Source organism: Salvia hispanica, chromosome 4 (genome assembly GCF_023119035.1).
Source record: "Salvia hispanica cultivar TCC Black 2014 chromosome 4, UniMelb_Shisp_WGS_1.0, whole genome shotgun sequence".
NCBI classification, from domain to species: domain Eukaryota; kingdom Viridiplantae; phylum Streptophyta; class Magnoliopsida; order Lamiales; family Lamiaceae; genus Salvia; species Salvia hispanica.
The window spans coordinates 51,541,448-51,566,457 of NC_062968.1; the positions used below are offsets into that span (position 1 = coordinate 51,541,448).

A 25,010-nucleotide genomic window follows, 5' to 3' on the forward strand; every position below is an offset into this window, starting at 1 on the left:
CTAACAAAAATAAAATAAACTAACATTAAGAAAAAACTTAAATATGAACTAACATCATTAAAATAAATTAATCTCATATTACATAGGTAAAGAGTAATAACTATAAGCTAGCAAATGATACATATTTATAGACAAAAAGTTAAAAGTATTATGTAAATTCCTTGGAACCGTGGCTTGAATTCTTGTTTCATGCATGGAAAAATAACAATATATGATTTTTAGTTTTAGATAAATAACTAAAAAATAGTAATAAGCTAAATAATGACATGCATACCATCCGATCGTAAAACACACACTCCAAGATTACATTGATGTGTCCATGTTTAATGCACATAAACATGTATGCACCTCATTCGAATTACTGACGAAGTATTGTTAGTTTGTAGATCGTTAAGGAACGTGATTTCCATGATGTGAACAATTTTTTTTTCCATTTGCAGAAAATTTGTGATGGAGTGAGGGAAGACAACGAAGAAGTGAAATAGAATTTTGCAATGATACATATTTATAGATATAAACTATTGAAAAGGAATCATTAATGTAGCGGTTACAAATTGATAAGGAATAATTATATATCTTCCAATCACTAATTTGAATATTGTGAGTCAACAAAGTAACTCATAAATTGGAATGAAACTAATAATTTGTCAAAGTAATTGACAAAGTAACTGACAATGTAACGTAAAATATACATAAATAGAATATGAATGACCATTGCAAGGAATTAATTATTCCACAAATATTTAAATTGATCTCATAACTTAAAAATATTCTAGAATATGAATAAAACTTATAAATATTTTAAAAGAATGGCCAAAACTCCCTTTATATATGTTTAGATTAGATAAATTACTTTATAATTTATAAATGATAACTATTTCTTTACCTTATCTAAACTTAAATGTACTTTATTTATATATTTGAACAAAACTTCAATATTGGGAATATAAGTAGCCTGGTATATGAACAAATATTTCATGTAAGATTTAAAGAGATGATAATTTATGAGTAAAGGTCAAATGTGGTCCCTAACATGTGACCGTTTTATCAATTTGGTCCTTAACATTATCTTTTTGATTATTTGGTCCCTCACAAATAAACTCGGACCCGAATCGGTCCTCACTTAACAGAACCGTCAAAAAATAGACGATGACCGCAATTTGACTATATTAAATTACTAATGGTAATTAATTATACCTAATTATAATTCTTTTCCTATTAGCAAAATTGGAAAAAAGATAGTATCAGTTACAAAATGAAATGAACAATTTGTAATTTAATAAGAATTAAGAATTATAATTAGGTATAATTAATTATCATTAGTAATTTAATATAGTCAAATTGCAATCACCGTCTATTTTTTGACGGTTCTGTTAAGTGAGGACCGATTCGGGTCCGAGTTTATTTGTGAGGGACCAAATAATCAAAAAGATAATGTTAAGGACCAAATTGATAAAACGGTCATATGTTAGGGACCACATTTGACCTTTACTCTAATTATATTTACTTATTTGCACATAGTAATCATGGGATGTGATCATATCATAACCTATATTTATGGTGATAACCTAATAACCCTTATTTTATGGACGAAAAATATCATTTTTTATGGTACAGAATATCATTTTATGGAATAAAAGTATCATTTTATGCATGCTGAAAAAATATCATTTTATTGTGTATAAATATCATTTTTAGTAAAAATGATACTTTTGACCCATAAAATGATAGGTTATTAGGTTATCACATAAATATGAGTTATGATATAATCGCACCCCATAGTTATCATTTATAAAAAAAGTAACGACAATTTAAACTCTTAATTAAATAATATGGCTAAACAGCCGGCTAATCTAATTATAATGTTATTAAAGCTTTCTAACCTTTCATTTTCTATAATAATACATATATTTATAAATATTGAAATTTAGCCCATAAACATAGTTGTTATAAATAAATTAAGTATTTTTAATAAAATAATTGTCGAACTATCCTTTTTCCCCACTTATTTATTCTTTTTAACGTCCATAAATATCATTCATTTCATATAATTTTCACTATCACACTTCCAATTTTTCTTCATTTTTGTCCAACTTCCCACATTATTTCAATCTTTTTATTTCTAGTCCATTTTATTCATATAATTAAACTATGTAGCTCCAATATTTATCTGACAAACATAGTAATTGTCCGACGAGCTAGTGCAACAACCTTCTCAATATGTCACTAGCAAAGCGAGAGCGCACTATTGTATTTACTATTGACGAATGTCGATCAAACAATCAAGTTCAATTGAGGACATACATGTCGTCGTACGCCTCGTGAAGGATTATTTCTCTGACGATCCACGATGAGAGTGGGTGTATTTCATCGCTGGTTCCATATACACATAAATTTATTCATGCATATAAGTCGGGGGTTTGTGAGTATTATCGGACGCAATAAGATCCCCGGAGAAGCTTCACCAAGTTATAAAAAATAGTACTTCCTCTGTCCGCTAATTAAAGATACATTTCTCAGCATGATGCGAGTGGACGTGCTCACCCACATGATAATCGAAAAATAAAATGGACCATATAAACTAAACGTCATCATATTCACTCACAATGGGGGATCAGATCATCCACCTAATATATTGAAGCAGAATCTTGTATCAAATCGACATGGACCTAATACGATTGAAGACAACCGCTATTGAAGAAAGCAATTCGTTGTCGAAATCTAATGAGATGACATTCCACAAGGAGCATGAATGTACTTACATAGAGCTGATTGACGTGTCTTGTTCAGTAGTGAATGCTGCAGCCTTTTGGAAAAATGATAGGAGCTTGGTTATCGAAATCTAATGAGAGGCATGAGCTTGACCACTCTATAAATGGAAATCTACATGGTATTTGTACTAGAAGACTTACTACCTTTGCTTTTATTTAAAATTCAGAACCGCCCAATTCCATTTCCATGTGATACCTAATCAAATCAATATAGCAACATGTGCACTAGAAGACTGACTCACTACTCAAAAACTAAATAAAAGGCAACTCTTTTACTCCCATATATCTTGAAGTTCATGAAAAATAGAGTTTCCATATTTTAGATTGAAATAGGAGAAATCATATTTCTTGAATTTAAATAAGAAAAAAATCACATATAAAGGGCCTTTGATGTCCATTAATAGTGCAGGAGTCTCTTTTATTTCCTATTACTCCTTACTTTATGATTCAGTCAATATTTTTGTATTCAATGCTTACATGTTAGATTTCTTTATGCTTGCAATGATTTTCTTTTTTTTTTTCAATTAAAATACACACAACACTTTTCTCTTTCTCTTACACATTTTGCAAGAGACATGCCCTTGTAACTACTATGTCACATGCAAGATTTTTCTCACTCTGTTACACTTTTCTTATAGATATTTTAATAATTATCCATTTTTATTTATTAAGAATATATTTAAATAAAAAAACATAGCACATTATGAATCGAAGATGGCAGATACGAGCAACGAGACAATAGGTTTACTTTTTTTTTTTTTATTATCATAAACATCTTTATTATTCCACATGCATCCATTTATAAAAGCTTGTACACCCAACAAAAATATAAGAGAGAAAGAGAAAACTCTTGCTATTTTAATTGTAAAAATTAAGAAAAACCAATGCACGCATAAAGATATATGACATGTATTAATTATAAGAATGATGGCCGAATGAGGGATAAAAAAGATTCATACACCCTTCATGGTCTGAGAGACAAAATGGTCATCAAAAGCACTTCATATAATCTTCAGTCAAATATCAATGTGGAACTAAATTGAGACAAACCAGCAATTAGTTACAACATGAAATTAGTTTTCTTGGAAACTCACTGCTCTTTTATTTTCTTTTTATTTTGCAAAAGGGAAACATGGATATACTACTCCCATATACATTTCAAGAAAGAGTGAAAGGCCAATTGTTGGTTAGAACAAAGGCAACAATATGAGTACTCTACTACTAAAAATTGGTATAGTAGAATTGGGTTTGTTTATCATGTGTGGTCTTCCAAGTCTGTTTCCTCTGCTCCCTCGTTTTGATTGGTTACTGCTATTTCGGTTTCTTTAGACTTCCCCCACAGAATGCCATAGAGCCCTATCACTAACAAAACAGCTCCACCAACACTGCCAAAACACACACACACACACTGGATTAATAAAAAAAAATAGTACTATACACATACATGATACATCATGTTAACATTACCTTCCCCAGTGAAGGGTCTCCTGCAACAATGCGGCTGAGAAAACCGCGGTGATGATCAGTGCTAACGGCGAGAAGGCAGCCCCGAACACCGGGCCTTTCTTCTCCACCACCCAAACAATCAGCCAGTAACAGATTGCAGTCGAAATCGCCCCCTACACTCATCATCATTATTTTGCAGCTGATGGTGTGATAAATTTTGCAAAAGTGCGTGAGATTTAGTGGACTTTACACAGTAAAACACTGAAACAAGGTTGATGTTCCATCCAAGACTCCAAGACTCTCTATGTCTTTGCTTTGCTGCAGCCCATACCGCTGATAATGCACAGCTAGAGAGACATTGCAGAGCCGTGAGGCGCAGTTTGGCAGGATACAGCTTGATCAACGGGCCCTACAACACAAACATGAACGATCACGAACCAACCAATCAACCAACCCGGGGACTAACTAACCAACCAACCAACCAACCTGCATGATGAACCACATGCACCATGCCGCGTTGGAGCCTAGGATGATGAGGGAGCCCTTTATCCAGTCGCCCCTCGTGTAGCTTTGCTTGTAGGCGCGTAAGAAGTCCTTGCGGCTCTCAGGGTAGATGGCTGGCCCTTGCACAAAAGTGCACACTAGAGCACCTGCAAATCCTAATGCAGAACCTGCCACTTTAGCCATTCCATGCCCTTGTTTTATTGAGAGCCTCTCTATTCTGATGTAGAAAACACTTCAAATTATTACGAAATCTGAATCTTATCCCGCACACCATATTCTCAGGTCTGGTTAGCTTTGATCTTACCGGAAGCAGAGAGCTAAGATGAACATCATGGCCGGGCACGTGTTGACTAATGCAGAAGCAAACGTTGCAGAGACGTAGTTGAGGGCGAAGTGGAAGAGATTCAAGCTCACCGCGATCCTGCAAAGTTCGATCAGGACATAACACTAAAAAGTTCAGACCAAGTAGAGGATGGGAGAATCAGCATACCCTGTCGAAACCAAGACTATCTTGCAGAACAAGGCGAATGCCAGTGGAGGAGACTTGTCGCCTCTGAAAGCAAACACAAGTTTTTAATCAAATCAAACAAACTATAAAAATGCAATAAAGTGAGTATCTATCTTGCAAGGAAACCTCTCGAGGAAGAAGGCGAAAGGGGCCAATGCAAGTGTAGCAAATGCTTGGCGATACACTACAAAGACGTAAGGATCCATCCCTTTCGTGATTGCTGCCTTAGACAGCAAAGACATTCCAGCAGAGATCACCTGTATCAATATCATCGCCAGGTATGGCTTCTTCGCCTCCATAGACGCCAGCAAGCCAGCCATACCTTAGCTTATGCTGCTGTAGCAACCGGTTATTTATAATTGAAGGAAGACAGCACAGAAAGAATCTTATCCAACAAACAAATTATTCATCATTCATGTATTATACAATTCCTTTTTTGTCATAAAAAACGACAACAACCAACTGCAATCAAAGAATCCTCGTACGAGGTTTCGTGGCAGAGAAGCCGCTTGTGTCAGTAGAAACATGCGATTTCCTAAACAAAGCAAACAGTTGGGCTACGAGTTGCGTAGAGTTTACTAAGGTTGGGGGAAGATGAGCTACTGGAAAACCAAGTGATTTTGTCATTATATAGGCAACAAAGATTCCATCGTACCATCATATGTATGACTGAAATGCTTTTGTTTGTCACTATTCAAATAAAGTAAGCTGTTACAGGAGATGGGTCGCCGCTGGCCTCAAAATATCCCTTTCTAAATATAAATAAAGACAACAATTATAATCAGCTCGTCAATCAACTATGCAAGCAGCTTCTGCTTGTCTAGCAGGCTCTAAACAGTCGACATGGCGTCATCGCGCATATAAAATATTGGAAAGAATATCTCAATGAAAGGCAAAAACCAAGGAATGATCAATGATGTTTGAAAATCAAATCGATAGAACACTTACCAGAATTAGAATACAAGTATCCTATATATTTAATTTTCCATAATTATTTCTTGATTCTTGCCTTTTATTGAGATATGGAGTAGTATTATTTCCAACATAAAAAATGACGAATCTCAACATTAATAAGTGCTGATTAAGTCAAGCTTATAGGAAGAACTCATTTGTAAATTGCCTTTGTACAGAATACGACGGGAATGATAGACAAGTATTACAGTAAGTTGCAAACAATTTGGAACAAACATTTCATTTTCCTTTGTACACAACCAAAAGAATATACGTCAGAATAGGTATACATATTTGTCGGACAGAGTGATCTGACCTGGTCTAGATACAATATCTGAAACAATTTCCATATCTACACCAAGAAAGACTAGCTATAAGCACAGGAATTTTCTATTGTTATCAGAGGAAAAGAAAAATTAAATTATGCCCCGGGACAGCACATTGGCATTGGCGGAGAAACAGGATGTAACGCGGCAACATGTTGCTAAATCATCATTCTACTAGGGGGGATCCGCTCCTGCTGATGAGCAAGCTCTTCAGCAGGAGAAATTATCTGAGGCATTGACATCCCCACCGAGACAATTATCTCTGAAACAAAGGGGAAATGAATTCAGCAAGAGGCTAGAGGATGAAGTGCGGACAAAAGTTTCTTGCAAATTTGACGTTACAAGATCACAAAAATCATCAATTAGCTTAGCAGACAAACGATTGCTGTAAATGTGATGTTATAAGATCATGAAAATCCATTTTTTTCCTTAGAAACATTGAAGGTACCCTGCTTACCTATGCCCTCTCGAATAGACAAGTTTGGCCGAATGATGTCTTTTGAGCTAACGAGAAATATGTCCCCGATGTATAAATGATTTGTTGGCACGTACACAGAGCATAGTTCTTCATCTCCATCATCTCTCTGCCGTGAAAGACAACAAATCCATGGAAAACAAAAGTCAAAGGCAAATCTTATAGTAATGTGTTAAGATGTAATGTAATGGAGTACAAGTCATGACTTGAATATTGAAGTCTGGAACCTACAGCTTTATTTTAGGGAATACTTAAAAGAGAACATATTTCACGAACCTGAAGAACTACAGACGATGTTATAAAGCCAAAAGCATATTCTCCAACACGAGGATGGCGGATAATAGCAACCTCCTTGAATGCAGTTGTATTCTGATCTGTAATAGTTACACAATACTATAAATCAACAACAAAATCCTGTGTGAAGAGGAAACCTGCCTATACCATGACATTTGGTAATGCAGGACGAAAGATACCAGTAGATGTTGGCATCGATAAATATGAATTGGCAATGCTCTGACATGCAATTACAGTAAACAGCATACATCAAAGCTCATTATTTTTGAACCTTTTTATTTATGAGATAAAAGCAAAAATGATATCCAATTCTAACAGCCTAAGATTGTCTAAGATTAAATCATAGCTTTATCAGATAACACTTAAGAAGCCTTCAATCAAGCAGTTACTTCATTTTTTATGCTTTTTGACAACAATACATGAACACTGAAAATGAAATTACCTGGTGAGATTGCAGAACTAATTTGCTTCGATGCTGAATATATATGACTTACAAAGGGCATTCGCTTTATAAACCATTCTCCTATCAAGAAAACTGTGGAACCCAACCATGATGAAGCAAAAATACCAACGAAGAAAATAAAGATTATTGATGTGATGAATCCAAGGCCTGCAACAGATATAAAGGAAAAATCAGACACACATAAATCAAACTTGATGAACAATCCACATGTTTGTGACCAATGGATCAAAGATTTATGGTCCACATAAACATGTTGACTTAACAATCAAAGAGGACCAATGATATACACTGTAAAGAGACTATGACCAAACAACTTACCAAATATGTCAATGCCAAGCCTCTCGTATATAGGGCTGAAGAAACCATCAACGAACTGGATAAACCACCAAGTGATAAAAAATGTAACAGCAACTGGAAATAGAACCACACTGCAATATAGTTTTCCATTAGAAAGGGAAGAAAATAAAAAAAGAAGTGAATAAGATGGTAAACAGCGTCAATGTATTGATGCCAAAGTCATTACCATCCTGTCATGAACTTCTTGGAAACCCAACTCTGAAGAACAGCATAGCAAGCCTGATAAAGCACATACATCAGGATGATTTAACTTTATAACGACATTAAATACCAGTTATTTGGTGCAAAAGACTCAGTGGGAAATATATTGGCTTTGTTAGTAACACGTAGACTTTCTAAATCATATTTTAATTCTGGGGGTGACATAAGCATGCTGCCTCATCATTTGGCATTAATATTGGTATTTCACCTCGAAGGCTCGAACTTAGTTGGTTGATTGTTATTTTCAAGAAAATATTGGAATAATTTATTTATTTATCATAGAACTAAGATTTTATCAAAAAAATATTTTAGCCAAAATTAAATCTCGGGCCATTTTTTATGTTATCAATAGTAAAACCAAAATAACCACAAAATAATTAAAACCAAAATAACCATAAAATAATTCAAACCAAAATGCAATATAAAATTGAGGTAACTAATTAAGTATTTAAAGGTAAATAATTCAGAAGTATAATGAAGTACTTTTGAGGTAAATACACAAGTCATAATTCAAGTACACATAATTAAGAATATTAGTCAATAATAGTAGAAGATAGAAAAGTACATGGGAGAACCAACTGATTTCCCAAATTGTCAATAGATGATTCTTATAGCAGATCTAACAAGTTATTTTAATGACTCAGACTCACAGGGTAGAACAACCCAAGAATGTACTCTGTTATCATAATATCTATCCATACAATCTAGTTTCACTATATACAGAGAACACAGAATATTATCATAGGATGAAACCTTATTTATTTTTATAGATTTAGCCCTACGTCTTGCTTCAATATGGATACAGAGCACCTAATTAACATAGGTGCCTCAAAATGTAACATGCAGGAGTTTGGGGTGTTCCTTTTCTAATTTCTATCTCTTCTATTTCTCTTTTTTTTTTTGGCAAATGAGCAGAAATTTAAAGGCCATGTTACGGTGGATTCGAACCCGAGACCTTTGGCCTCAGGCATTACCACTCTTACCACTAGGCCAACTCACACACACTTCTATTTCTCTTTTGCATGCAGGTCTGGGTGGATATACAATCTTATACTCACTGCTGTTATTCAAGTTAGTAACTTTTAGATGCTTGGCCTTTGAAAAAACACATGGCATATTCTTATTTCAGAAATAACTCATGTAACTGCTATTGAATTAGTGATCTTCTCCTAGGGCTCCTTTTAGGACCCAACTACTGCATCAAAGTAATATGGCAATAGTTGTGCAACAAGTACAGAACTAGATTCAATAGACAGAGATCACTAAAGAACTACCATTCTTTTTGTGTTCCTTCTTTGGAAGATACCATCAGCTAATTTTTCTGTCACCAATCCTGATAAGTTTACTAAAGGTTCAAAAATAAACTCCTGTGTATTTCAAAAGAAAGGAGAAGGGAAGCCTACATGCCAATCCTTCCACTTTGAATCTCCAAAAGGGACGTATCCTTTTGAATGAGTGATTATTTTCCATAATACTTAAAAGTTAATTCCAATACAACAACATCCCAATATTATGATCCAGTATATGAACCCTTTAAGAGCCTATATCCATTTAACAATGTAGCATCCACACCTGATCCAACACTCAATATTATGTGGTTCAACATGAATCACCAATCATTTAATGCTAGAGCAGGATATTACAGTATACAGTTTTGTATAGTTTGACTCCCTCCCTTGTACCGTTTTTCATTACAAGACCTTTTGTTTCTATAATCTATATCCTGGTCAAATGAGTAACTCTTCAGCAAAATCACATCCACGATCAATCGTATATACTAATACAGATCTTGGCACTCAGGAATTAGTCATTATTAGTGAGATAGTCAATGGATATAAGTAGAGTTAGCATATACAATTATATCATACTGGATCAAAGTATTTAGTTACAAGTATCCAAGTCCATACTAACTAAATTCTCAAACATTTAGTATTTCCCCCCTCCAAATAAAACTGATCTAGTCAACTAATATCGACTCCAATTCACGCAAGCAGCTAAAGTAACTACAACGCGCATCCCCAAATTATACTCCACCAAATATTCTCAAATGGACCAAATACCACTTGTTTAAAAATTAAAAAAACGCAAGCAATTAAACGACATGAGTACTGTAAATGTGATCTGAGACCTTGCGCGTGGAGGAATTGGTGGGGGAGTGGGGCGGGGATTTGGCGGGATCTTCAACGTCGTCGTTTAGACGCGTCGGCGAATTCAACAATCCTGACGCCGCTGACTCCTTCTTCCCCCGATTACTGCTGCTCTCCGCCGCCATTAATTCCACTCTCATCGACCGACAAGATCGTCAGAGTTGAAAGAATTAAGTGTACAATCCAGGAGAGTGAAATTTGGGGGAGTTCTGGAGCAGAGTGATTTTCTTAGATTTTGTCAAATTCGGAATTTACTTTTTGTCTTTATTGATATTACATAATCATCCCCTAATGGCCTAATCTATTCACAAGCTGTCAAACAGCTCGACAATAATGCTCAGTTTAATTCTAAATTTTAAATGTTTATGACATATACGGTAAACGGATTTAATATTTTTCATAAACTTTTCTTTGTGCTAAATAAAAATCCGATATTTGTTCATAAACGGAAAAACCACTGTACTAACTAACTACTAGGAGTATATATTCTTCTTTCGTCAAAATAATTTTAGTACAATCAAAATTGATAAAATAAGAGATAAATAAAATAAATAGTTAAAACAAAGCTCACCTCAGAAAAAATAAATTACCATAAATAAATAAAAACTAGGAGTAGTAATTTCGGTTGAATGGTCAAAATGAAAAAAATATGATTATCATTTAAAATGATGGTAGTAGTATAATTTAAAGACGCCATTATTAAAAACTTAACTTTAGCTTGAGTCTACATTTTTGCGTAGTCTACATTTTTGCGTGTAAGTTGTAACTACATCTCATCTTAGTGCTTATATGGTTAAGCACGAGCACGAATGTGCACGAGCACGCGTAAAGGACGATGAATCGGTGTCCGAAATGTGGCCACCCATTTTACATTGTAGTTGTAATTATTTTTTTTGGTATTTTCATCTATATGTACACCTGTACTCCCTAGAATCACCCTATTACACTCATAGTAATTTCCCACTAAATATTTTCCCAACCAAATGTATGTACTCCGAATTTTCAGTTTTATAAAGAATATGAATTTTTGTTTATTCGTGAATATGATTTGTAATATATAACCACAAAAAAGGAAAATAATAAACACTAATACAAACCTTCGAAGCACATAGAACAAACTGAAGAATAGAGTCCTCAATTCAAATCTCAGATATAACAACAAAATAACTTAAATTCACAATCGCCGCAATGCACATGGTACAAACCTTCCAAGCACAAAAAACCAGAAATCAAGAACTTACCTGGACCAATCCCCACTCTTCCCTCCACTTTTCTGTTCAAGCCTCACATCTGTAATGACAATATCCTTGGAAGCAGCCTTGCACATATCATACACTGTAAGGCCAGCAACTGTGACTGCAGTCAGGGCTTCCATCTCGACCCCGGTTTTCCCAGTCGAGACAGCTTCCCCCCGTACCTCAATGCTAAAATCGCGAGGGTTCAAGTCCAGATCCACATGAACACGAGACAGGTTGATGTTGTGGCACAACGGGATGAGATTGCTCGTCTGCTTTGCAGCGCAGACCCCAGCAATCTTGGCCACACCGAGAACATCCCCTTTCTCCATTTGGTTGGCTGAGACCAAATCAAACACCTTCTGGCCTAACACAACTTTGCAACTAGCAAGTGCCACTCTCTTGGTTATCTCCTTGGAGGAGATATCAACCATTCGGGCTTCGCCTTTGCCATCAACGTGAGTCAATCCAGAAGGAGGCACTCTTTCTGGATTGACGCCATTGGTTTCAAGATGTGGTTCTTGATCTAGTGTTGGACTGTCTGACGAGCCAGAAATGGATGACGGGGGAGGGGCACCAAACACAAACTCCATTTCCTAGGATCAAAATAAACGAATAAACATACATAAAGCTTATAGACTATGTTTACATTCCAATAACGAGCTGGGAAGAGGCCAGTATAATAGCACATTGCTACCTTAAGATTACTGTTATAGCTCTAATGCAAGAAACAACAATCAAAATTAACCATAGAGATGGCTATTCCTTTAGCAGTAATACATTCTTTTCCTTTAGTGATTTGGTTTATGTCAAAGAAGGCCTTGTTAATGAAGGTAGTGAACATGCAACTGAAACCTACAGATCAGCGAATATCGATTCAAAAATTTCACATTTGATAGTTAAAATGTGTCAAAAACCGCCTCTCATTCATGGCCATTTCTCAGGTGATATCAATTATTTCTTGCTCTTTTTCTACTACTACTATAAACAAGATTAAAGATAACCAATTCGATGAAAATTCATGTAAAGATATCAGACACCAAGTTATAATCACCAAAGAGATCATTGCAAGAAAATGAACTAAGTAAATGGCAGAAGTACCTGATTGAGCTCGGCAATAGTTTTGGTAATATCATGGCTGCTGAAGAACCTAGGCCTTGGAAAAGGCTTCGATGTTGTTGCAAATCGACGAAGAAACATCAATCGCTGAGTTTGCATTTAGTGACAGCTGAAAATTCGAATTGTGAAAGAATTGGTTAAGAGTATCAGTAGGTAATTTCAGTGGGGCATTTCCACAAACAGTTTGGGAACATGGGCTCATTTCAAGCCTATAGCGGAAGTAATAACAATAATACTTGCATCATTTAAAACTGTAAATTACAATACTTACATCCTCTGAAACGACTTATGATTACAGCTGATCGCATTCATATGCTCAACTCGTCGCCGCTACCTTCAACTTTCTGAATGAAGTTAGTTATCAACCTTTTGTATACTAAAAGGAGAGTATTAAACTGTGATATAGTAACATCATTATTATGAAATATGTTAAATAAAGATTTAAGTTAATTTTCAGATTAACCTATTGGCTTTTGTGTTTGAAGTTTGAAATTGATATCTAAATGTCCTTACCAAATTATTATTCTTAGTCTAATGTTTTTTATGCCAAATTATAAAAAAAATCACCAAAATTATTCAATTTCTAATCAATCTCACAACTTTAACAAAATGATCAATCATATTATGACTTTGATATATTTTTTTAATTATCTCATGGTAAAAATTATAGCATGCTACGTGTCTGAATTTATTGTCTTGACGTGTACATGTGTAAAAATTAAAGATGAAGCCGACTATGTGTATTGAATGATGTCATTTAAATAGTAAACGTTTAGTATTTTCCATATGCCACATTATATAGAATTTCCCCGAATATGAAATTATTACTACTACTTTCGTCTTATTCAAGTGTTACATTTAAAATTGTTGTGGATTTATAACGCAAAGTGACACACATATATGTAAATAGAAACACCATTTTCTCGACTTTATTCTCTTTCATACTCCAATTTTAGCACACTAACACTACATAATATTACAAGTCGGAAAGGAAATATTTTGCTTTAAATGACTCCGATCGAAATTTTAAATACAAAAATTATCACTTTTTTTTATAAAAAAACAAGAGAAATCGAAAAGTCCCTTACCATAAATTATAATTTCCCTGTGAAAAGTTCCAATATTTAGTTTTGTGTAAAACACCGGGTTTAAAGATAAATCAAATAAAATTAAACTAAAAAATAAACTTCAATAAGCATAGTAAAATAAGTATGGAAAATATTATGTAAATCAGCAATAATAAAAGAGTATCCACTATAGTTGGCCGGGCCAAGCCACAAAATCGTGGTTGGGTGACATACTTGAATTTTACATGGTTTTAGAGGGTGGTTATGTATGAATTTGATCATATTTTGTCTATTATTGGACATGTTTATATCTAATTCTCTATTATGTTGGTATGTTAACCATTTTGTTAAGAATGTGTAGAAAAGACACAAAATATGTGGATGTGCAGCAGCCTTGGTTTGTGACAATATTTACTGGAGATTTTGAAGTCCAATCAGCCCCTAATGCATATCAATCTCTTTATCTTCGAAAGAGCTTCGCGTGGGTATCTCGCACACCTCAATCGGAGTTCGGTAGAAGAAGTTATGGCCGTTACAAGAACACCGCGCTATCCAGAAACTTTCACGCGACCGGGTGAATTATTACACTATAAATTCACCCGGCCGGGTACAGCGATTCTGCGCGAAAAGGGTCAGAAAGTGGTCAAAATGACCACCCGGCCGGGTACGCTATTTTGGCGTATTCTCTTGCCAAAAACGCGATTTTTTATGGGAGATTAAAGGAAAAACGCCTAGGGTTCATATCATTCAACACCCACCGCCTCCAACACTCACACACACCCCCAAAGAACACTTTGAGAGAGAGAATTGAAGATTGAAGACTTCCAATCGGAAGATTGAAGTTGCCATTCCATAGATTCATTCTCACAGGAGTATCTTAATCTTTTCTCCATGTATTTCATAGAATCTTTTGTTTCAAACATGGTTTTTGTGAAGAACATGAGTAGCTAAACACCTTTTTGTAGAATTCTTGGTGAAGATGCACTAATTTCATAGTTTTTATCCAATTAATTTTGTTCTTGCCTTACTCTTGTAGTTATTTGATTATTCTTGAGTTTATTCCTTTCAATTGCTTGATCACCACTTGATTGTGTAGGATTAATTAGATTAATCGGGAGATGAAATAATTAATCTGAAAATAAGAATAATTCACACCTTAATGCAATAAAACTCGGGAGAGTTGAGGTTTTGAGTGAGGTCTTTGACCTAATCGAGCTTTTGGGAGTTAGAGGTTTTAGGATTAGAAGGGGACTTCAATCCTAACATCTAATCTACAAGTTTCTCACCTCGGGAGGGGGTTTAATCTATAATTGTGGTCGACTTAGTAATTCTAGAGACACCAAAAGGTAAGGCAATTTGATTGGATAAGAGCTTGGAATTGTGCATCGGATCCTTGAGTTCTACAATTTTCTCCATATTATCTTTTCACTCCGTGTTTATTTGCTTTTATTTATCTTTTTGTTCATTATATGCTTTTCGTAGTGTTAGAAAACAACCAAACCTTTCATGATTCTCTAGATAGTAGTCAACATTTGTTCGTGGTAGTTAAGTTGATACAGATTTGTCTCTGTGGGATACGATACTCTTGCTTGCTAATTGCTACACTATCCTCGTACACTTGCGGGTACTACTTGTGTTAAAATAAGTCGAGCTAAGTTTTTAGCCACCGACGCCCATTTTTTACACTATGGTGGACATGCCCAAGCCACCAAATAATTTAATTTTTCATTTTGTGTATATTTTAATTAAGAAAATGGGAAAAAATAGAATTTGTGTAGGAATGGGGAAAAAATGGGTATATTTATAGAATTAAGAAAAAAAAAATCGAAAATACAGGAGCCACGGCTCGTGGCCGCTGTAATAGGGGAGCCGCGGCCGGGCCACGCGAGTGGCGCTCTCGTGGGCAACCCCCCGCCACTAAAGCCCATGTTTCGCACTATAGGGAGCCGCGGCCGGGCCACGGGAGAGCCACGAGCCACGGCTCTCCTATAGTGGACGCTCTAAGTGGTCACTGTTACAAATGGGCCGCTATCTGGGCCAGCCATCGCAACTAAGGGCTGCGCCTTAGGCTCAGTCATCCCATAGACCGTCATTCTTTGGTGGGCAGTGGGCACTAATCGAAATGACCAATGTATACAATGGACTTCATTGGCATAAAATTAATTAAGAATAATTGCAAATCTTGCGAGAAAATTAATATCTATCAATATATAAAGGGAGAGTTTTTGGAAAAAAAAATTAATGTCAGTTTTGCCCTTTTTGGCGGGAAAGTGATGGCTGACTATGTAATTTTTTATTTGGTCTCTTTATTCTGCATCTTCTAAAATAAAATTCGCTATTGGACCAATTAATTGTCCAATACAACCACAAACAATAGCTTCCCAGACAAGATTGAAATCTCTGTAAATAACCTTATAAGTTCCATGAAGAACTAAACCAAATCAATCTAAAAAATAAAACTACAACACACTTCAATTCGCCGGCGCCGGAAGGAGAGCCGGCGAGACTTAGCGGTGGAACAATGAGGAAGGACGGTGGCGCGGCGTGTGAGGGCAGCTGGGCAGCAGCGAGCCGCGACGGATGACGAAGGCGGCGAGGCTGAGGAAGGTGGGGAACGGCGGCTGGGCGAGCTATGCAGTGCGGCGGGTTTGGAGGAAGCAAAGCGGGCGGCGAATCACGGCGGTGGACGGCGAGGCAAGGCGTGCTGACGAAGTGTGCTTCGAGGCAGGCGGGGCGGGCGGAGAGAGAGAGCGAGAGAGAGGGGAAGGCGGCGGCGCATGAAGGAGGTAGGCGGCGGCGGAAGGGGTAGGATGCCGTTGAGGGGGAGTGAGAGAAATGATTTAGGGTTTCATGGAATATTAGTTACTATTGTATACTAATTAGGCTCTAATTTTGGGCCTTTAAATGTGGCATATAATTTGGATTCTAATAGTTTAGTATAGATAAATAATGATTTTTTTAATTAAATACTATTCCCTCCGTTCCATAGTAATGGAGGCAAAACTTTTCGGCACGGAGATTAAGAAAAATTGTGTTAGGTGAGTTAAGTAAAGAGAGAATAAAGTGAAAAATGAAAAAGGTAGAGAGATGAAGATAGAAAAAGTAAGAGAGAGTAAAGTAGGTGTGGAAAAATGTGTTAACTTTTACTACAAAAAAGAAATGACTCTATTACTATGGAACGGACGGAAATGGAAAAACGCCCCTATTACTATGGAACAGAGGGAGTAGAATTTATGTTAGAACTCTATTATTATTATTATTACATTATAATAAAGCAAGGTTCTAAGTAAGATTTTAATTTATTGCACTTTGTATATATTTTGAATACTTAAAGCATATGGATGCGTTTTATTTTGAGGTGATAAACGTAAATACTTTCAAGTTATTCAAGGATATTATCATCCAAGACAAGTTTCCATAGTAAAAATATGTGAACCTATTTTCCTAATTGTTTTATATTTGTATTATTAATATTGTCGGTTAATTATTTTGAGATGGACGTGCGTACGGCATTATGAAGAATAAACGCACTAATATTAATATATTATCACCTCAAAAAATACCTTTATTTATCGTGTTTTTAACTGGCAATACTAACCCTTTGTCGTTTATATTTAATTCCCAGCCTTTCTCTTTCTAAAATAGAATAAAAATGTTAATATTAATTTGTATATTAATTATCACATATTTAAATTTGTATATTAATTTCTTGAATATTTTTTATTACTCTTTGGTATATTAAATATATGTTTAGAATTTGAAATGTTTTATTTATTAGGAAGGAGAAAATTATTAATTTAGAGTAGGACAAGATAAAGTACATTTTTTTTTAAAAATATTTTTTTGGTGTTTTGAAAATTTTTCTACAGTTTCATTAATACTCACTCCATCCCACAATAATTGTCACTCTTTTACATTTCGGTTCGTCCCATAATAATTGTCACACTTCATTTTTTTTATCATAAATGGTACTCCCTCCGTCCCGGCTAAAATGACACATTGCTTAGCCGGCATGAGATTTTAGGAGTTATTGGTTAAAGTGTTTAATTGAAGAGAGAGAGAGGTGGAGGTAAATATTAAAGTAGAGAGATAAAGAAAGATGGATATTTTAATAGGAGTGAGAAAAAAGTGGTTGTGTGTATAAATTGGAGAGAGAAAGTTACCAAAAAATGAAATGTGTCATCTTATTTGAGACAAACTAAAAAGGAAAACGTGTCATCTTAAACGGGACGGAGGGAGTAATTAATTGTGGGACGGAGGGAGTATAAATTGATTAATTAAATTGATATATTACTTTATAAAATATTTTTTTACTATTTATTATATTGAATTTATTTTAAAAAATAAATCAAATTTTTATTTATGTTTAATATTGAATTTAGTATTTTTCTTATTTTTTGTTTGCATTTATGAATACTTATGTTTTGTTAATCAAAACTGGTGAACTATTTATTTGTTCAAATAGTTTGCTTTTTTTTTTCTTTTGTAAATAGTTGTATTACATTTTTCTTTATTTGTATGTATCAAATATTAAAATAGTACTCTCTTGATTCCATAGTAGTGGAGTCATTTTGTTGTTTTGATACGTTCCATTGTAATGAAGTCATTTCCTTTTTTATTAAAGTCAACATATTCTTCTCACTTACTTTACTCTGTCTTACTTTAATCTCCCTTCATCCCTCTACCTTTTTCATTTTTTTCTTTATCCTTTATTTAATTAATCCACTTAACACAATTTTTCTTAGATTGCGTGCCAAAAAGAAACACCCCCATTACTATGGAACGAAGAGAGTATACAATCATCTGCTAAAATATGAAATGTTTCATTGAGAGTTGGTTGAGAGAAGTACAAATATCTTTATGTTGTTGTTTATAATATTTTTAATTATTTATAATATTATAAATATTTTTTTTAATTAGTTCTTATCTCTAAATATACTTTTATACTTATATACTCTATATTCTTTATTTTAAATTAATTTATCTTCAATATTTGAAAATTTTTTGTCCTGTGCATAGCACAGGTGTCAACACTAGTTTTCTCATTAAACAAAAGAAAATACTCCTTCCCGTCGTACAATAATTGCAATAATTGTCACTCTTGGCGATGACACGAGTTTTAAGGAATGTAAAGACAAGTTGATTGGAAAAGTTAGTGAAATGTGAGATCCACTTTTTTATATTAGTTTTATAATAAAATATGGGTGAAGTGAGTTAGTGGAATGTGAGACCTACTTACCATTTATGATAAAAATGAAGTGTGATAATTATTGTGAGACGGACCAAAATGGAAAAGAGTGACAATTATTGTGGGACGGAAGGCGCAGTATTTTCGTCGATCGGCCAAGTCACCTGTTTACTCTACACTTGTGGAAACTCAAAAAAAAAAAAAGAGATGCAAATTTGATAACCGAAAAGTGGTAATTCCCCACAAAACATAGCAACATACAATGTACATCAAGAGCAAGAAGGACTGAAGGAGCAACAAAGATGACTCAATTATCATTATTTATATCTGAATCAGATATTAGGATACATTTGCGAAAGTTGTGTTCAAATTCCGCTAAAAAACCAAACGCGACGAGCCGGACTCAAACCGAATGTTGTTGAATAAATTGTTTGATCCGATGAAACAATTCGTGCGCCCGAGCAGCAGTGATCGGATCCATGCCAATAGCAATCTTGTTAAGGTGGAAGCAATGGGCGACGCCTCTGCTGACGAACAGCTCCACCTCCATCCCCGCCCTCTTCATCGCCTCGTAAAACTCCATCTGCGTATCCCACATCAGATCCTGCTCCGCCAAGCAATACAAGTACGGCGGCAGCTCCACCCCCTCCAGCGGCGCCCCCATCGGGCACGTGATCGGGTGGTCCTTCGTCGCCCCCTCCGGCAGCCCCATCGCCAGCAGCCCATCAATCATCTCCACCGTCAAAAACGGCGTCTCCGGATTCTCCACCTCCGACCTGCTCCGCCCCGCCCGGCAGAACCCCGGGTGCACCGGGATCGCCCCGGCCACCGGAATCCCCTCCTCCCCCGCCCGCACCGCCACCTCATGGACGAGATTCCCGCCGGAGCTGTCGCCGACGAGGAACACGCCCCGCCCCGGATATCCACCGGCGCCGGAGACCCACCGGAGGGCGGCGAGGGCGTCGTCGACGGCGGCGGGGAGGCGGTGCTCGGGGGCGAGGCGGAGGTAGGGCGACACGACGATGGCGCGGGCGGTGCGGGCGAGGCGGGTGTAGGCGGCGTAGTAGACGTGCCAGTTGGCGGAGGTGATGCAGAAGCCGCCGCCGTGGAAGTGGAGGAGCACGGGGAGCTCCTCCGGGTCGGTTTCGTGCTTCTCGGGTAGGTATACGCGGAGCTTGAGGCCGTCGGGGGAGGTGACGTCGGCGGTGGCCACGCCGTCTATGAAGTGATCGTGCGGCGGCACGGCGTCGTTGAGGAACTTGACCTCGGGCGGCCCGGACCACGTGCGGTCGACGGAGCCGTCGTCGAAGAGTGTTAGCCACCCGGTAACTTTGGTGATGATTTTCTTTTCTTGGACCATTTTTTTGGTTTTGTTTTTGTGAAATGTGACTAAGGTTTTATGATTGTTGAGTGACAATGTTAGAACTAATTATTGAGCAATTTATAGTGGAAGTATTAATTTTCTTATACTACTAAAAAACATACAACTAAGAAAAGGAGAAATTTGTGGAAAACTTCTTGTTGAATTGCATGCATTTATCGTGGAGTAACAGATAATTTAGTCAACGATGGAAAGAAGTACTAGTACTTAATCTGGCCACCAAAAGCCACGTTGTAGTTGTAGTTTAATATTGTGAATCTCGATAATCAAGTATTGATTTTACTGACACAAATGTTTTAAAATCCGTATTACGTTCTTCTTCTAATATTAGGGAAATTGATAATTCATTAATTTTTAAAGATATTTTGTTAAAAATTATTTATTACTTTAATTTGAGCGTGTTTATAAATTCATACTTATTTTATACTCCTTCCGTCCCCGATTAAGAGTCACACTTTTCCATTTCGGTCCGGCCCCAATTAAGAGTCACACTTCATTTTTACTATAAATAGTAAGTAGGTCCCACATTCCACTAATTCAATTCACTCACATTTTATTATTAAACTAATATAAAAAAATGGGTCACACATTCTACTAACCTTTTCAACCAACTTTTCTTTACATTTCTTAAAACTCGTGCTCGATCAAAGTGTCACTTAATCGGGGACGGAGAGAGTAATGCATTTTCCATCTCTCACTATATTTAAATCTAGTACTACTATTTTTTATATAATACTCCCTCCGTCCACGATTATGAGTCACATTTTGACCGGACACGAGTTTTAAGAAAGGTAAAGAAAAGTTGGTTGAAAAAGTTAGTGGAATGTGAGACCCATTTTTTTATATTGGTTTTATAATAAAATGTGAGTTAATTGACTTAGTGAAATATAGGACCTACTTACTATTTATGGTAAAAATGAAGTGTGACTCTTAATTGAGGACAGACCGAAATGGAAAAGTGTGACTCTTAATCGGGGATGGAGGAAGTAATATATACTAGTACTAGTATTTAATTATTCTTGCTACTGTAATCCAGCTCAATCAATAATCCGATCTGCTTGACCAGCTAAACCGTGAACCGATAGTTCCAGAACCCTGGTCCAGTTTCTAAACATTGACTTACACCTAATTTTATTAAATCATTACGAATATAATTTTTTATTCTCTTTTCTATTATTCAGTCACATGTAGGCAGTTGGCGCATGTGTCATATTCCATTTATATTTAAAATATCTTTTGCTTAAAAAACAAAATTCAAATCTCTTTTCAGATGGCATGCATGTGTTTATGATTTATAAACTTGAGAAACACTTCCCGGATTTTTAGATGGATTAAATCAGAAAAAAAAATCCTCATCATTTTAATTATACAATTCATCTAAGAATTTACCAGCTGACTAGTGTTAATTATGCATGGTTTCATCTCCTGTGTAGATCTTTGCAAATGAATACTGGTAAGTGATTTTACTTTATGCATTTTGTTTTATCTGTGTATCCTGAAATTTTAGTGTTAGATCAAGACTTTACAATCCATAAATTTTCCATCCGAATAGCTTAGAATCAAATAAAGTTGATAATCAGATAGGTTGGCCGAAATCAAGTAGGTTGAGCCGATCCCGAATAACATTCATTTCTATAATATAGCTGTGAGCTAGCATACATGATTTAATGTAACAACACATTAAGTTATGTTAATTACTACATTAATTTACAACAACTTGTAACTAAATAGACTTAATATTCTGGTGTTGCACCACCAAAATGGAGAGAGGAAGGGTGAGATCCGCGGCGGCGAGCATATCCCCGACGGGACCGAGCTCCGGCAAGTCATTCCACTCACTCAGCCCCATCAACTGCGGCGTATCCTCCTTATGCCTCCGCCCCACCAAGATCAAATCAAACACCTCCTCCATGGCATGTATGAGCAGCGCCGTCTCCGCCCCGTCCTTCACCCTCTCCTCCCTGTACACTATATCGTCCTGCGTCTGCATCCTCGTATCCTTCAATATCTCCGCATCCAGCACCGCATCCCACTGGCTGTCCCCCGCGTATATGTCCCACGGCACCATCCTCACCACCGTCAGGCTCACGTCCGGCGACCGCGCCATACGCCTCGCGTACGCCAGCGCCTCCCTGTCGTCCGCCCCACCGAAGAACGCCACCGCCACACTGTACCCCCCCGCCGCGGCCCTCCTCCGCACCTTGTGGCGGTCGATGAGGACCGCCACCGAGCACGGGGCCAGCTCCAAGACCTCGCAGTTGATTGACCTCAAGGTGCCTGAGTCTTGTATCACCTATTGCCAAATCAAACAAAAATAAATATAACAATATTGCCCAAAGGGGGTGTTCAGTTTGCAAGATTGTATCCGATATTAAATTTGTAGTGTGTTTGGTTCATGAGATTCAACTTCACAACTCAATCCTATATTGTATCTTGGAAACTGAACACTACCTTCCCTTGCTGGTTCCACTTCCGGTGGAACGGGAGGATGATCATTGAAGCGAGCTTGTTGAACGCCAACGTGCAGATGTCGTGGTGCATGAACTTTGTCAAGGACATGGCGGTGAACTGCTGGATGGCGACGGCGCCGGCGTACTGCTGCTCGAAGGAGGCGAGGATGTCGATCATTTTCTGGGCGCGGCCTTCGCCGGTGGATTTCTGGCCGAGCTGGTGGTCGATCAGCTGGGGGTGGGCCCGGCCGGCGAGCTCCAAAAGATGGAGGGCGTACACCGCCATGGGGCTTTCCTTGCTGGGGTAGGAAGCTTCCAGAACTTTCTGGACGGCCACGGCATCGTCGACTCGGTGGGTGCAGACGAGCATGCGGAGCTCCGAGTTGATGGAGGTGTGTTGGATGTCTCTTTTCTGGTAGCCTGTGTACATTCTTGAGTAGTCGTATAATGATTTCACGATTATACTTGATGCCGCCACTTGTATTAGTACTGATGTGGTTAGCATCGAGAATGTCTCTCGATCATACGTCTATACTTCACCACAACCAAATAATTTTTAGCAATTCTTCAAGCCCATAACAAAATATTTAGTGAACATTGGTAAATGAGAGATAAAAGAGCACCTGATTAACATAATTGTAGTAGTAAAAAGCCATCTGCACAACTCCTTGAGTACTCATGATGAAGGAAAGCGCCACCGCATCTTTCATCGGCACTTTACAAACCACTGCCGGCACGAACACAGACACCAGCTTCATCGCCAAACACAACCCCACTACCACCCAGACCATCCCAACAAACTCCAGATCAAAAAGCTCAACCAAATTCACATTCATCCCACAAAAAGTAACCAACAGCGGCGCCAACAATCCCGACACTAGGGTTTCAAGCCTGTCCACCAGGGTCGCCCCTAGGGGCGGCCCATCGGGCACAGCCAACCCTAGCAAAAACGGGCCGTACTGATAATTCAACCCGACGTTATCAGTGAGCAACACCACCACAAACACCAAGAAAGCCATGATCACCACATGAAAGCGACTGACCGGCTTCCCCTCAGGCGTGTTCTGGATGATCCAGAGACTCAGCGGGCGGCCAACGCACAAGATGAAGAGGATCAAGCACACTGTCATGAAGGTGGAGTGGATCATGATGACATCCGCAAAGCTCATGATCCCGACCCGGCCATAGGTGATGAGAGTAGAGGAGAGGTTGCTGACCATGTCACTGATCAGGGCCGAGGCTAGGGCGAGGCGGCCTAGCTCGGTGTTCATGATCTTGAGGTCGACGAGCATGGAAGCGATGACGGGGAAGGGGAAGAGGTTTTGGATGGAGATGATGGCTTTGTAAGCCGGGATTCGGTACTTGTGGATTTCAGTTTGTTGGAGGACGGTCATGATTAGGGATCCGCCGAGGGGGAGGGTGACGGCGAGGACTCCAATGGTCCACGCCTTGATGCCGGTTCGGAGCACGGTTAGGGGATCCATCTTGACGCCGCTGAGGAAGATGAAGAAGATGTAGCCGATTTTGGAGAGTAAGTCTAAGTAGACATCTCCTTCTTGTGGGAATATTGCTTCGTCTACATATGCATATCGTCCTAGAATGGTTGGCCCAAGTATGATTCCAGCCTGATCACATATATCAATACATTATTATGTTGCAATTTAGTCATATATCTCATGCATTAAGGTTTGTGGAACAAGAAAATATGTGGAAACAAACAAAAAAATGGTGGGCTTTTTCAAGAAATTCATACCATTAATTGGCTTTAAATCACAAGCTGTGAAGTTTTAGTAGTTTATTTCAATTGTGTGTTCCGTGTACAAAACAATGTCTTTCCATGATATTCAAAACAATGATTGAAATGAGTATTAGGGATTAGAGAGAGACGAGGATCTCGGAGACGAGGCGGGGCAAATGGAAGCGACGGAGCAATAGATGAAGAGACTGGGTGATGAAGAAAATGATGGCGAGCTGAAGCTGTAGGCGAGGCAGAGCAAAGCCAAGGAAGGGTCTGCTTCCGGCGGAGCCCCAAACGCCGGCGGAGTGCACAGCCGAATCGACATAGCAGAAGTCACTGGTGACGTTGCCGGGCCGCTCTTCTCCGCCATGCCCGGTTGTACCATCCAT

General features: G+C 37.5%; 5 protein-coding genes across 5 annotated transcripts; all 5 read right to left on the reverse strand.

Annotated features, from left to right (window-relative positions):
- Positions 1-3,738: 3,738 nt before the first annotated feature.
- On the reverse strand, positions 3,739-5,891 carry LOC125185216 (WAT1-related protein At1g43650-like). Its single transcript, XM_048081715.1, has 7 exons — positions 5,356-5,891; positions 5,212-5,274; positions 5,026-5,142; positions 4,704-4,938; positions 4,468-4,626; positions 4,239-4,390; positions 3,739-4,156 (listed from the first exon to the last, which is right to left on the reverse strand). Exons 1-7 carry the CDS (start codon positions 5,547-5,549, stop codon positions 4,027-4,029), a joined length of 1,050 nt encoding a protein of 349 aa, XP_047937672.1. The 5' UTR covers positions 5,550-5,891; the 3' UTR covers positions 3,739-4,026.
- Positions 5,892-6,405: 514 nt separating this feature from the next.
- Positions 6,406-10,692, reverse strand: LOC125217535 (protein LIKE COV 2-like). The gene is made up of 7 exons (XM_048119055.1): positions 10,425-10,692; positions 8,262-8,314; positions 8,057-8,166; positions 7,718-7,885; positions 7,258-7,355; positions 6,964-7,090; positions 6,406-6,768 (listed from the first exon to the last, which is right to left on the reverse strand). Exons 1-7 carry the CDS (start codon positions 10,581-10,583, stop codon positions 6,665-6,667), a joined length of 819 nt encoding a protein of 272 aa, XP_047975012.1. The 5' UTR covers positions 10,584-10,692; the 3' UTR covers positions 6,406-6,664.
- Positions 10,693-11,530: 838 nt separating this feature from the next.
- On the reverse strand, positions 11,531-13,193 carry LOC125223598 (cyclic pyranopterin monophosphate synthase, mitochondrial). The gene is made up of 3 exons (XM_048126808.1): positions 13,069-13,193; positions 12,780-12,906; positions 11,531-12,274 (listed from the first exon to the last, which is right to left on the reverse strand). Exons 2-3 carry the CDS (start codon positions 12,894-12,896, stop codon positions 11,681-11,683), a joined length of 711 nt encoding a protein of 236 aa, XP_047982765.1. The 5' UTR covers positions 12,897-12,906; positions 13,069-13,193; the 3' UTR covers positions 11,531-11,680.
- Positions 13,194-19,266: 6,073 nt separating this feature from the next.
- On the reverse strand, positions 19,267-20,527 carry LOC125223799 (probable carboxylesterase 17). Its single transcript, XM_048127095.1, has one exon. The coding sequence runs from the start codon at positions 20,410-20,412 to the stop codon at positions 19,456-19,458; it is 957 nt and encodes a 318-aa protein (XP_047983052.1). The 5' UTR covers positions 20,413-20,527; the 3' UTR covers positions 19,267-19,455.
- Positions 20,528-22,037: 1,510 nt separating this feature from the next.
- On the reverse strand, positions 22,038-25,010 carry LOC125221362 (cation/H(+) antiporter 3-like). The gene is made up of 4 exons (XM_048123481.1): positions 24,771-25,010; positions 23,507-24,508; positions 22,885-23,412; positions 22,038-22,726 (listed from the first exon to the last, which is right to left on the reverse strand). Exons 1-4 carry the CDS (start codon positions 25,008-25,010, stop codon positions 22,157-22,159), a joined length of 2,340 nt encoding a protein of 779 aa, XP_047979438.1. The 3' UTR covers positions 22,038-22,156.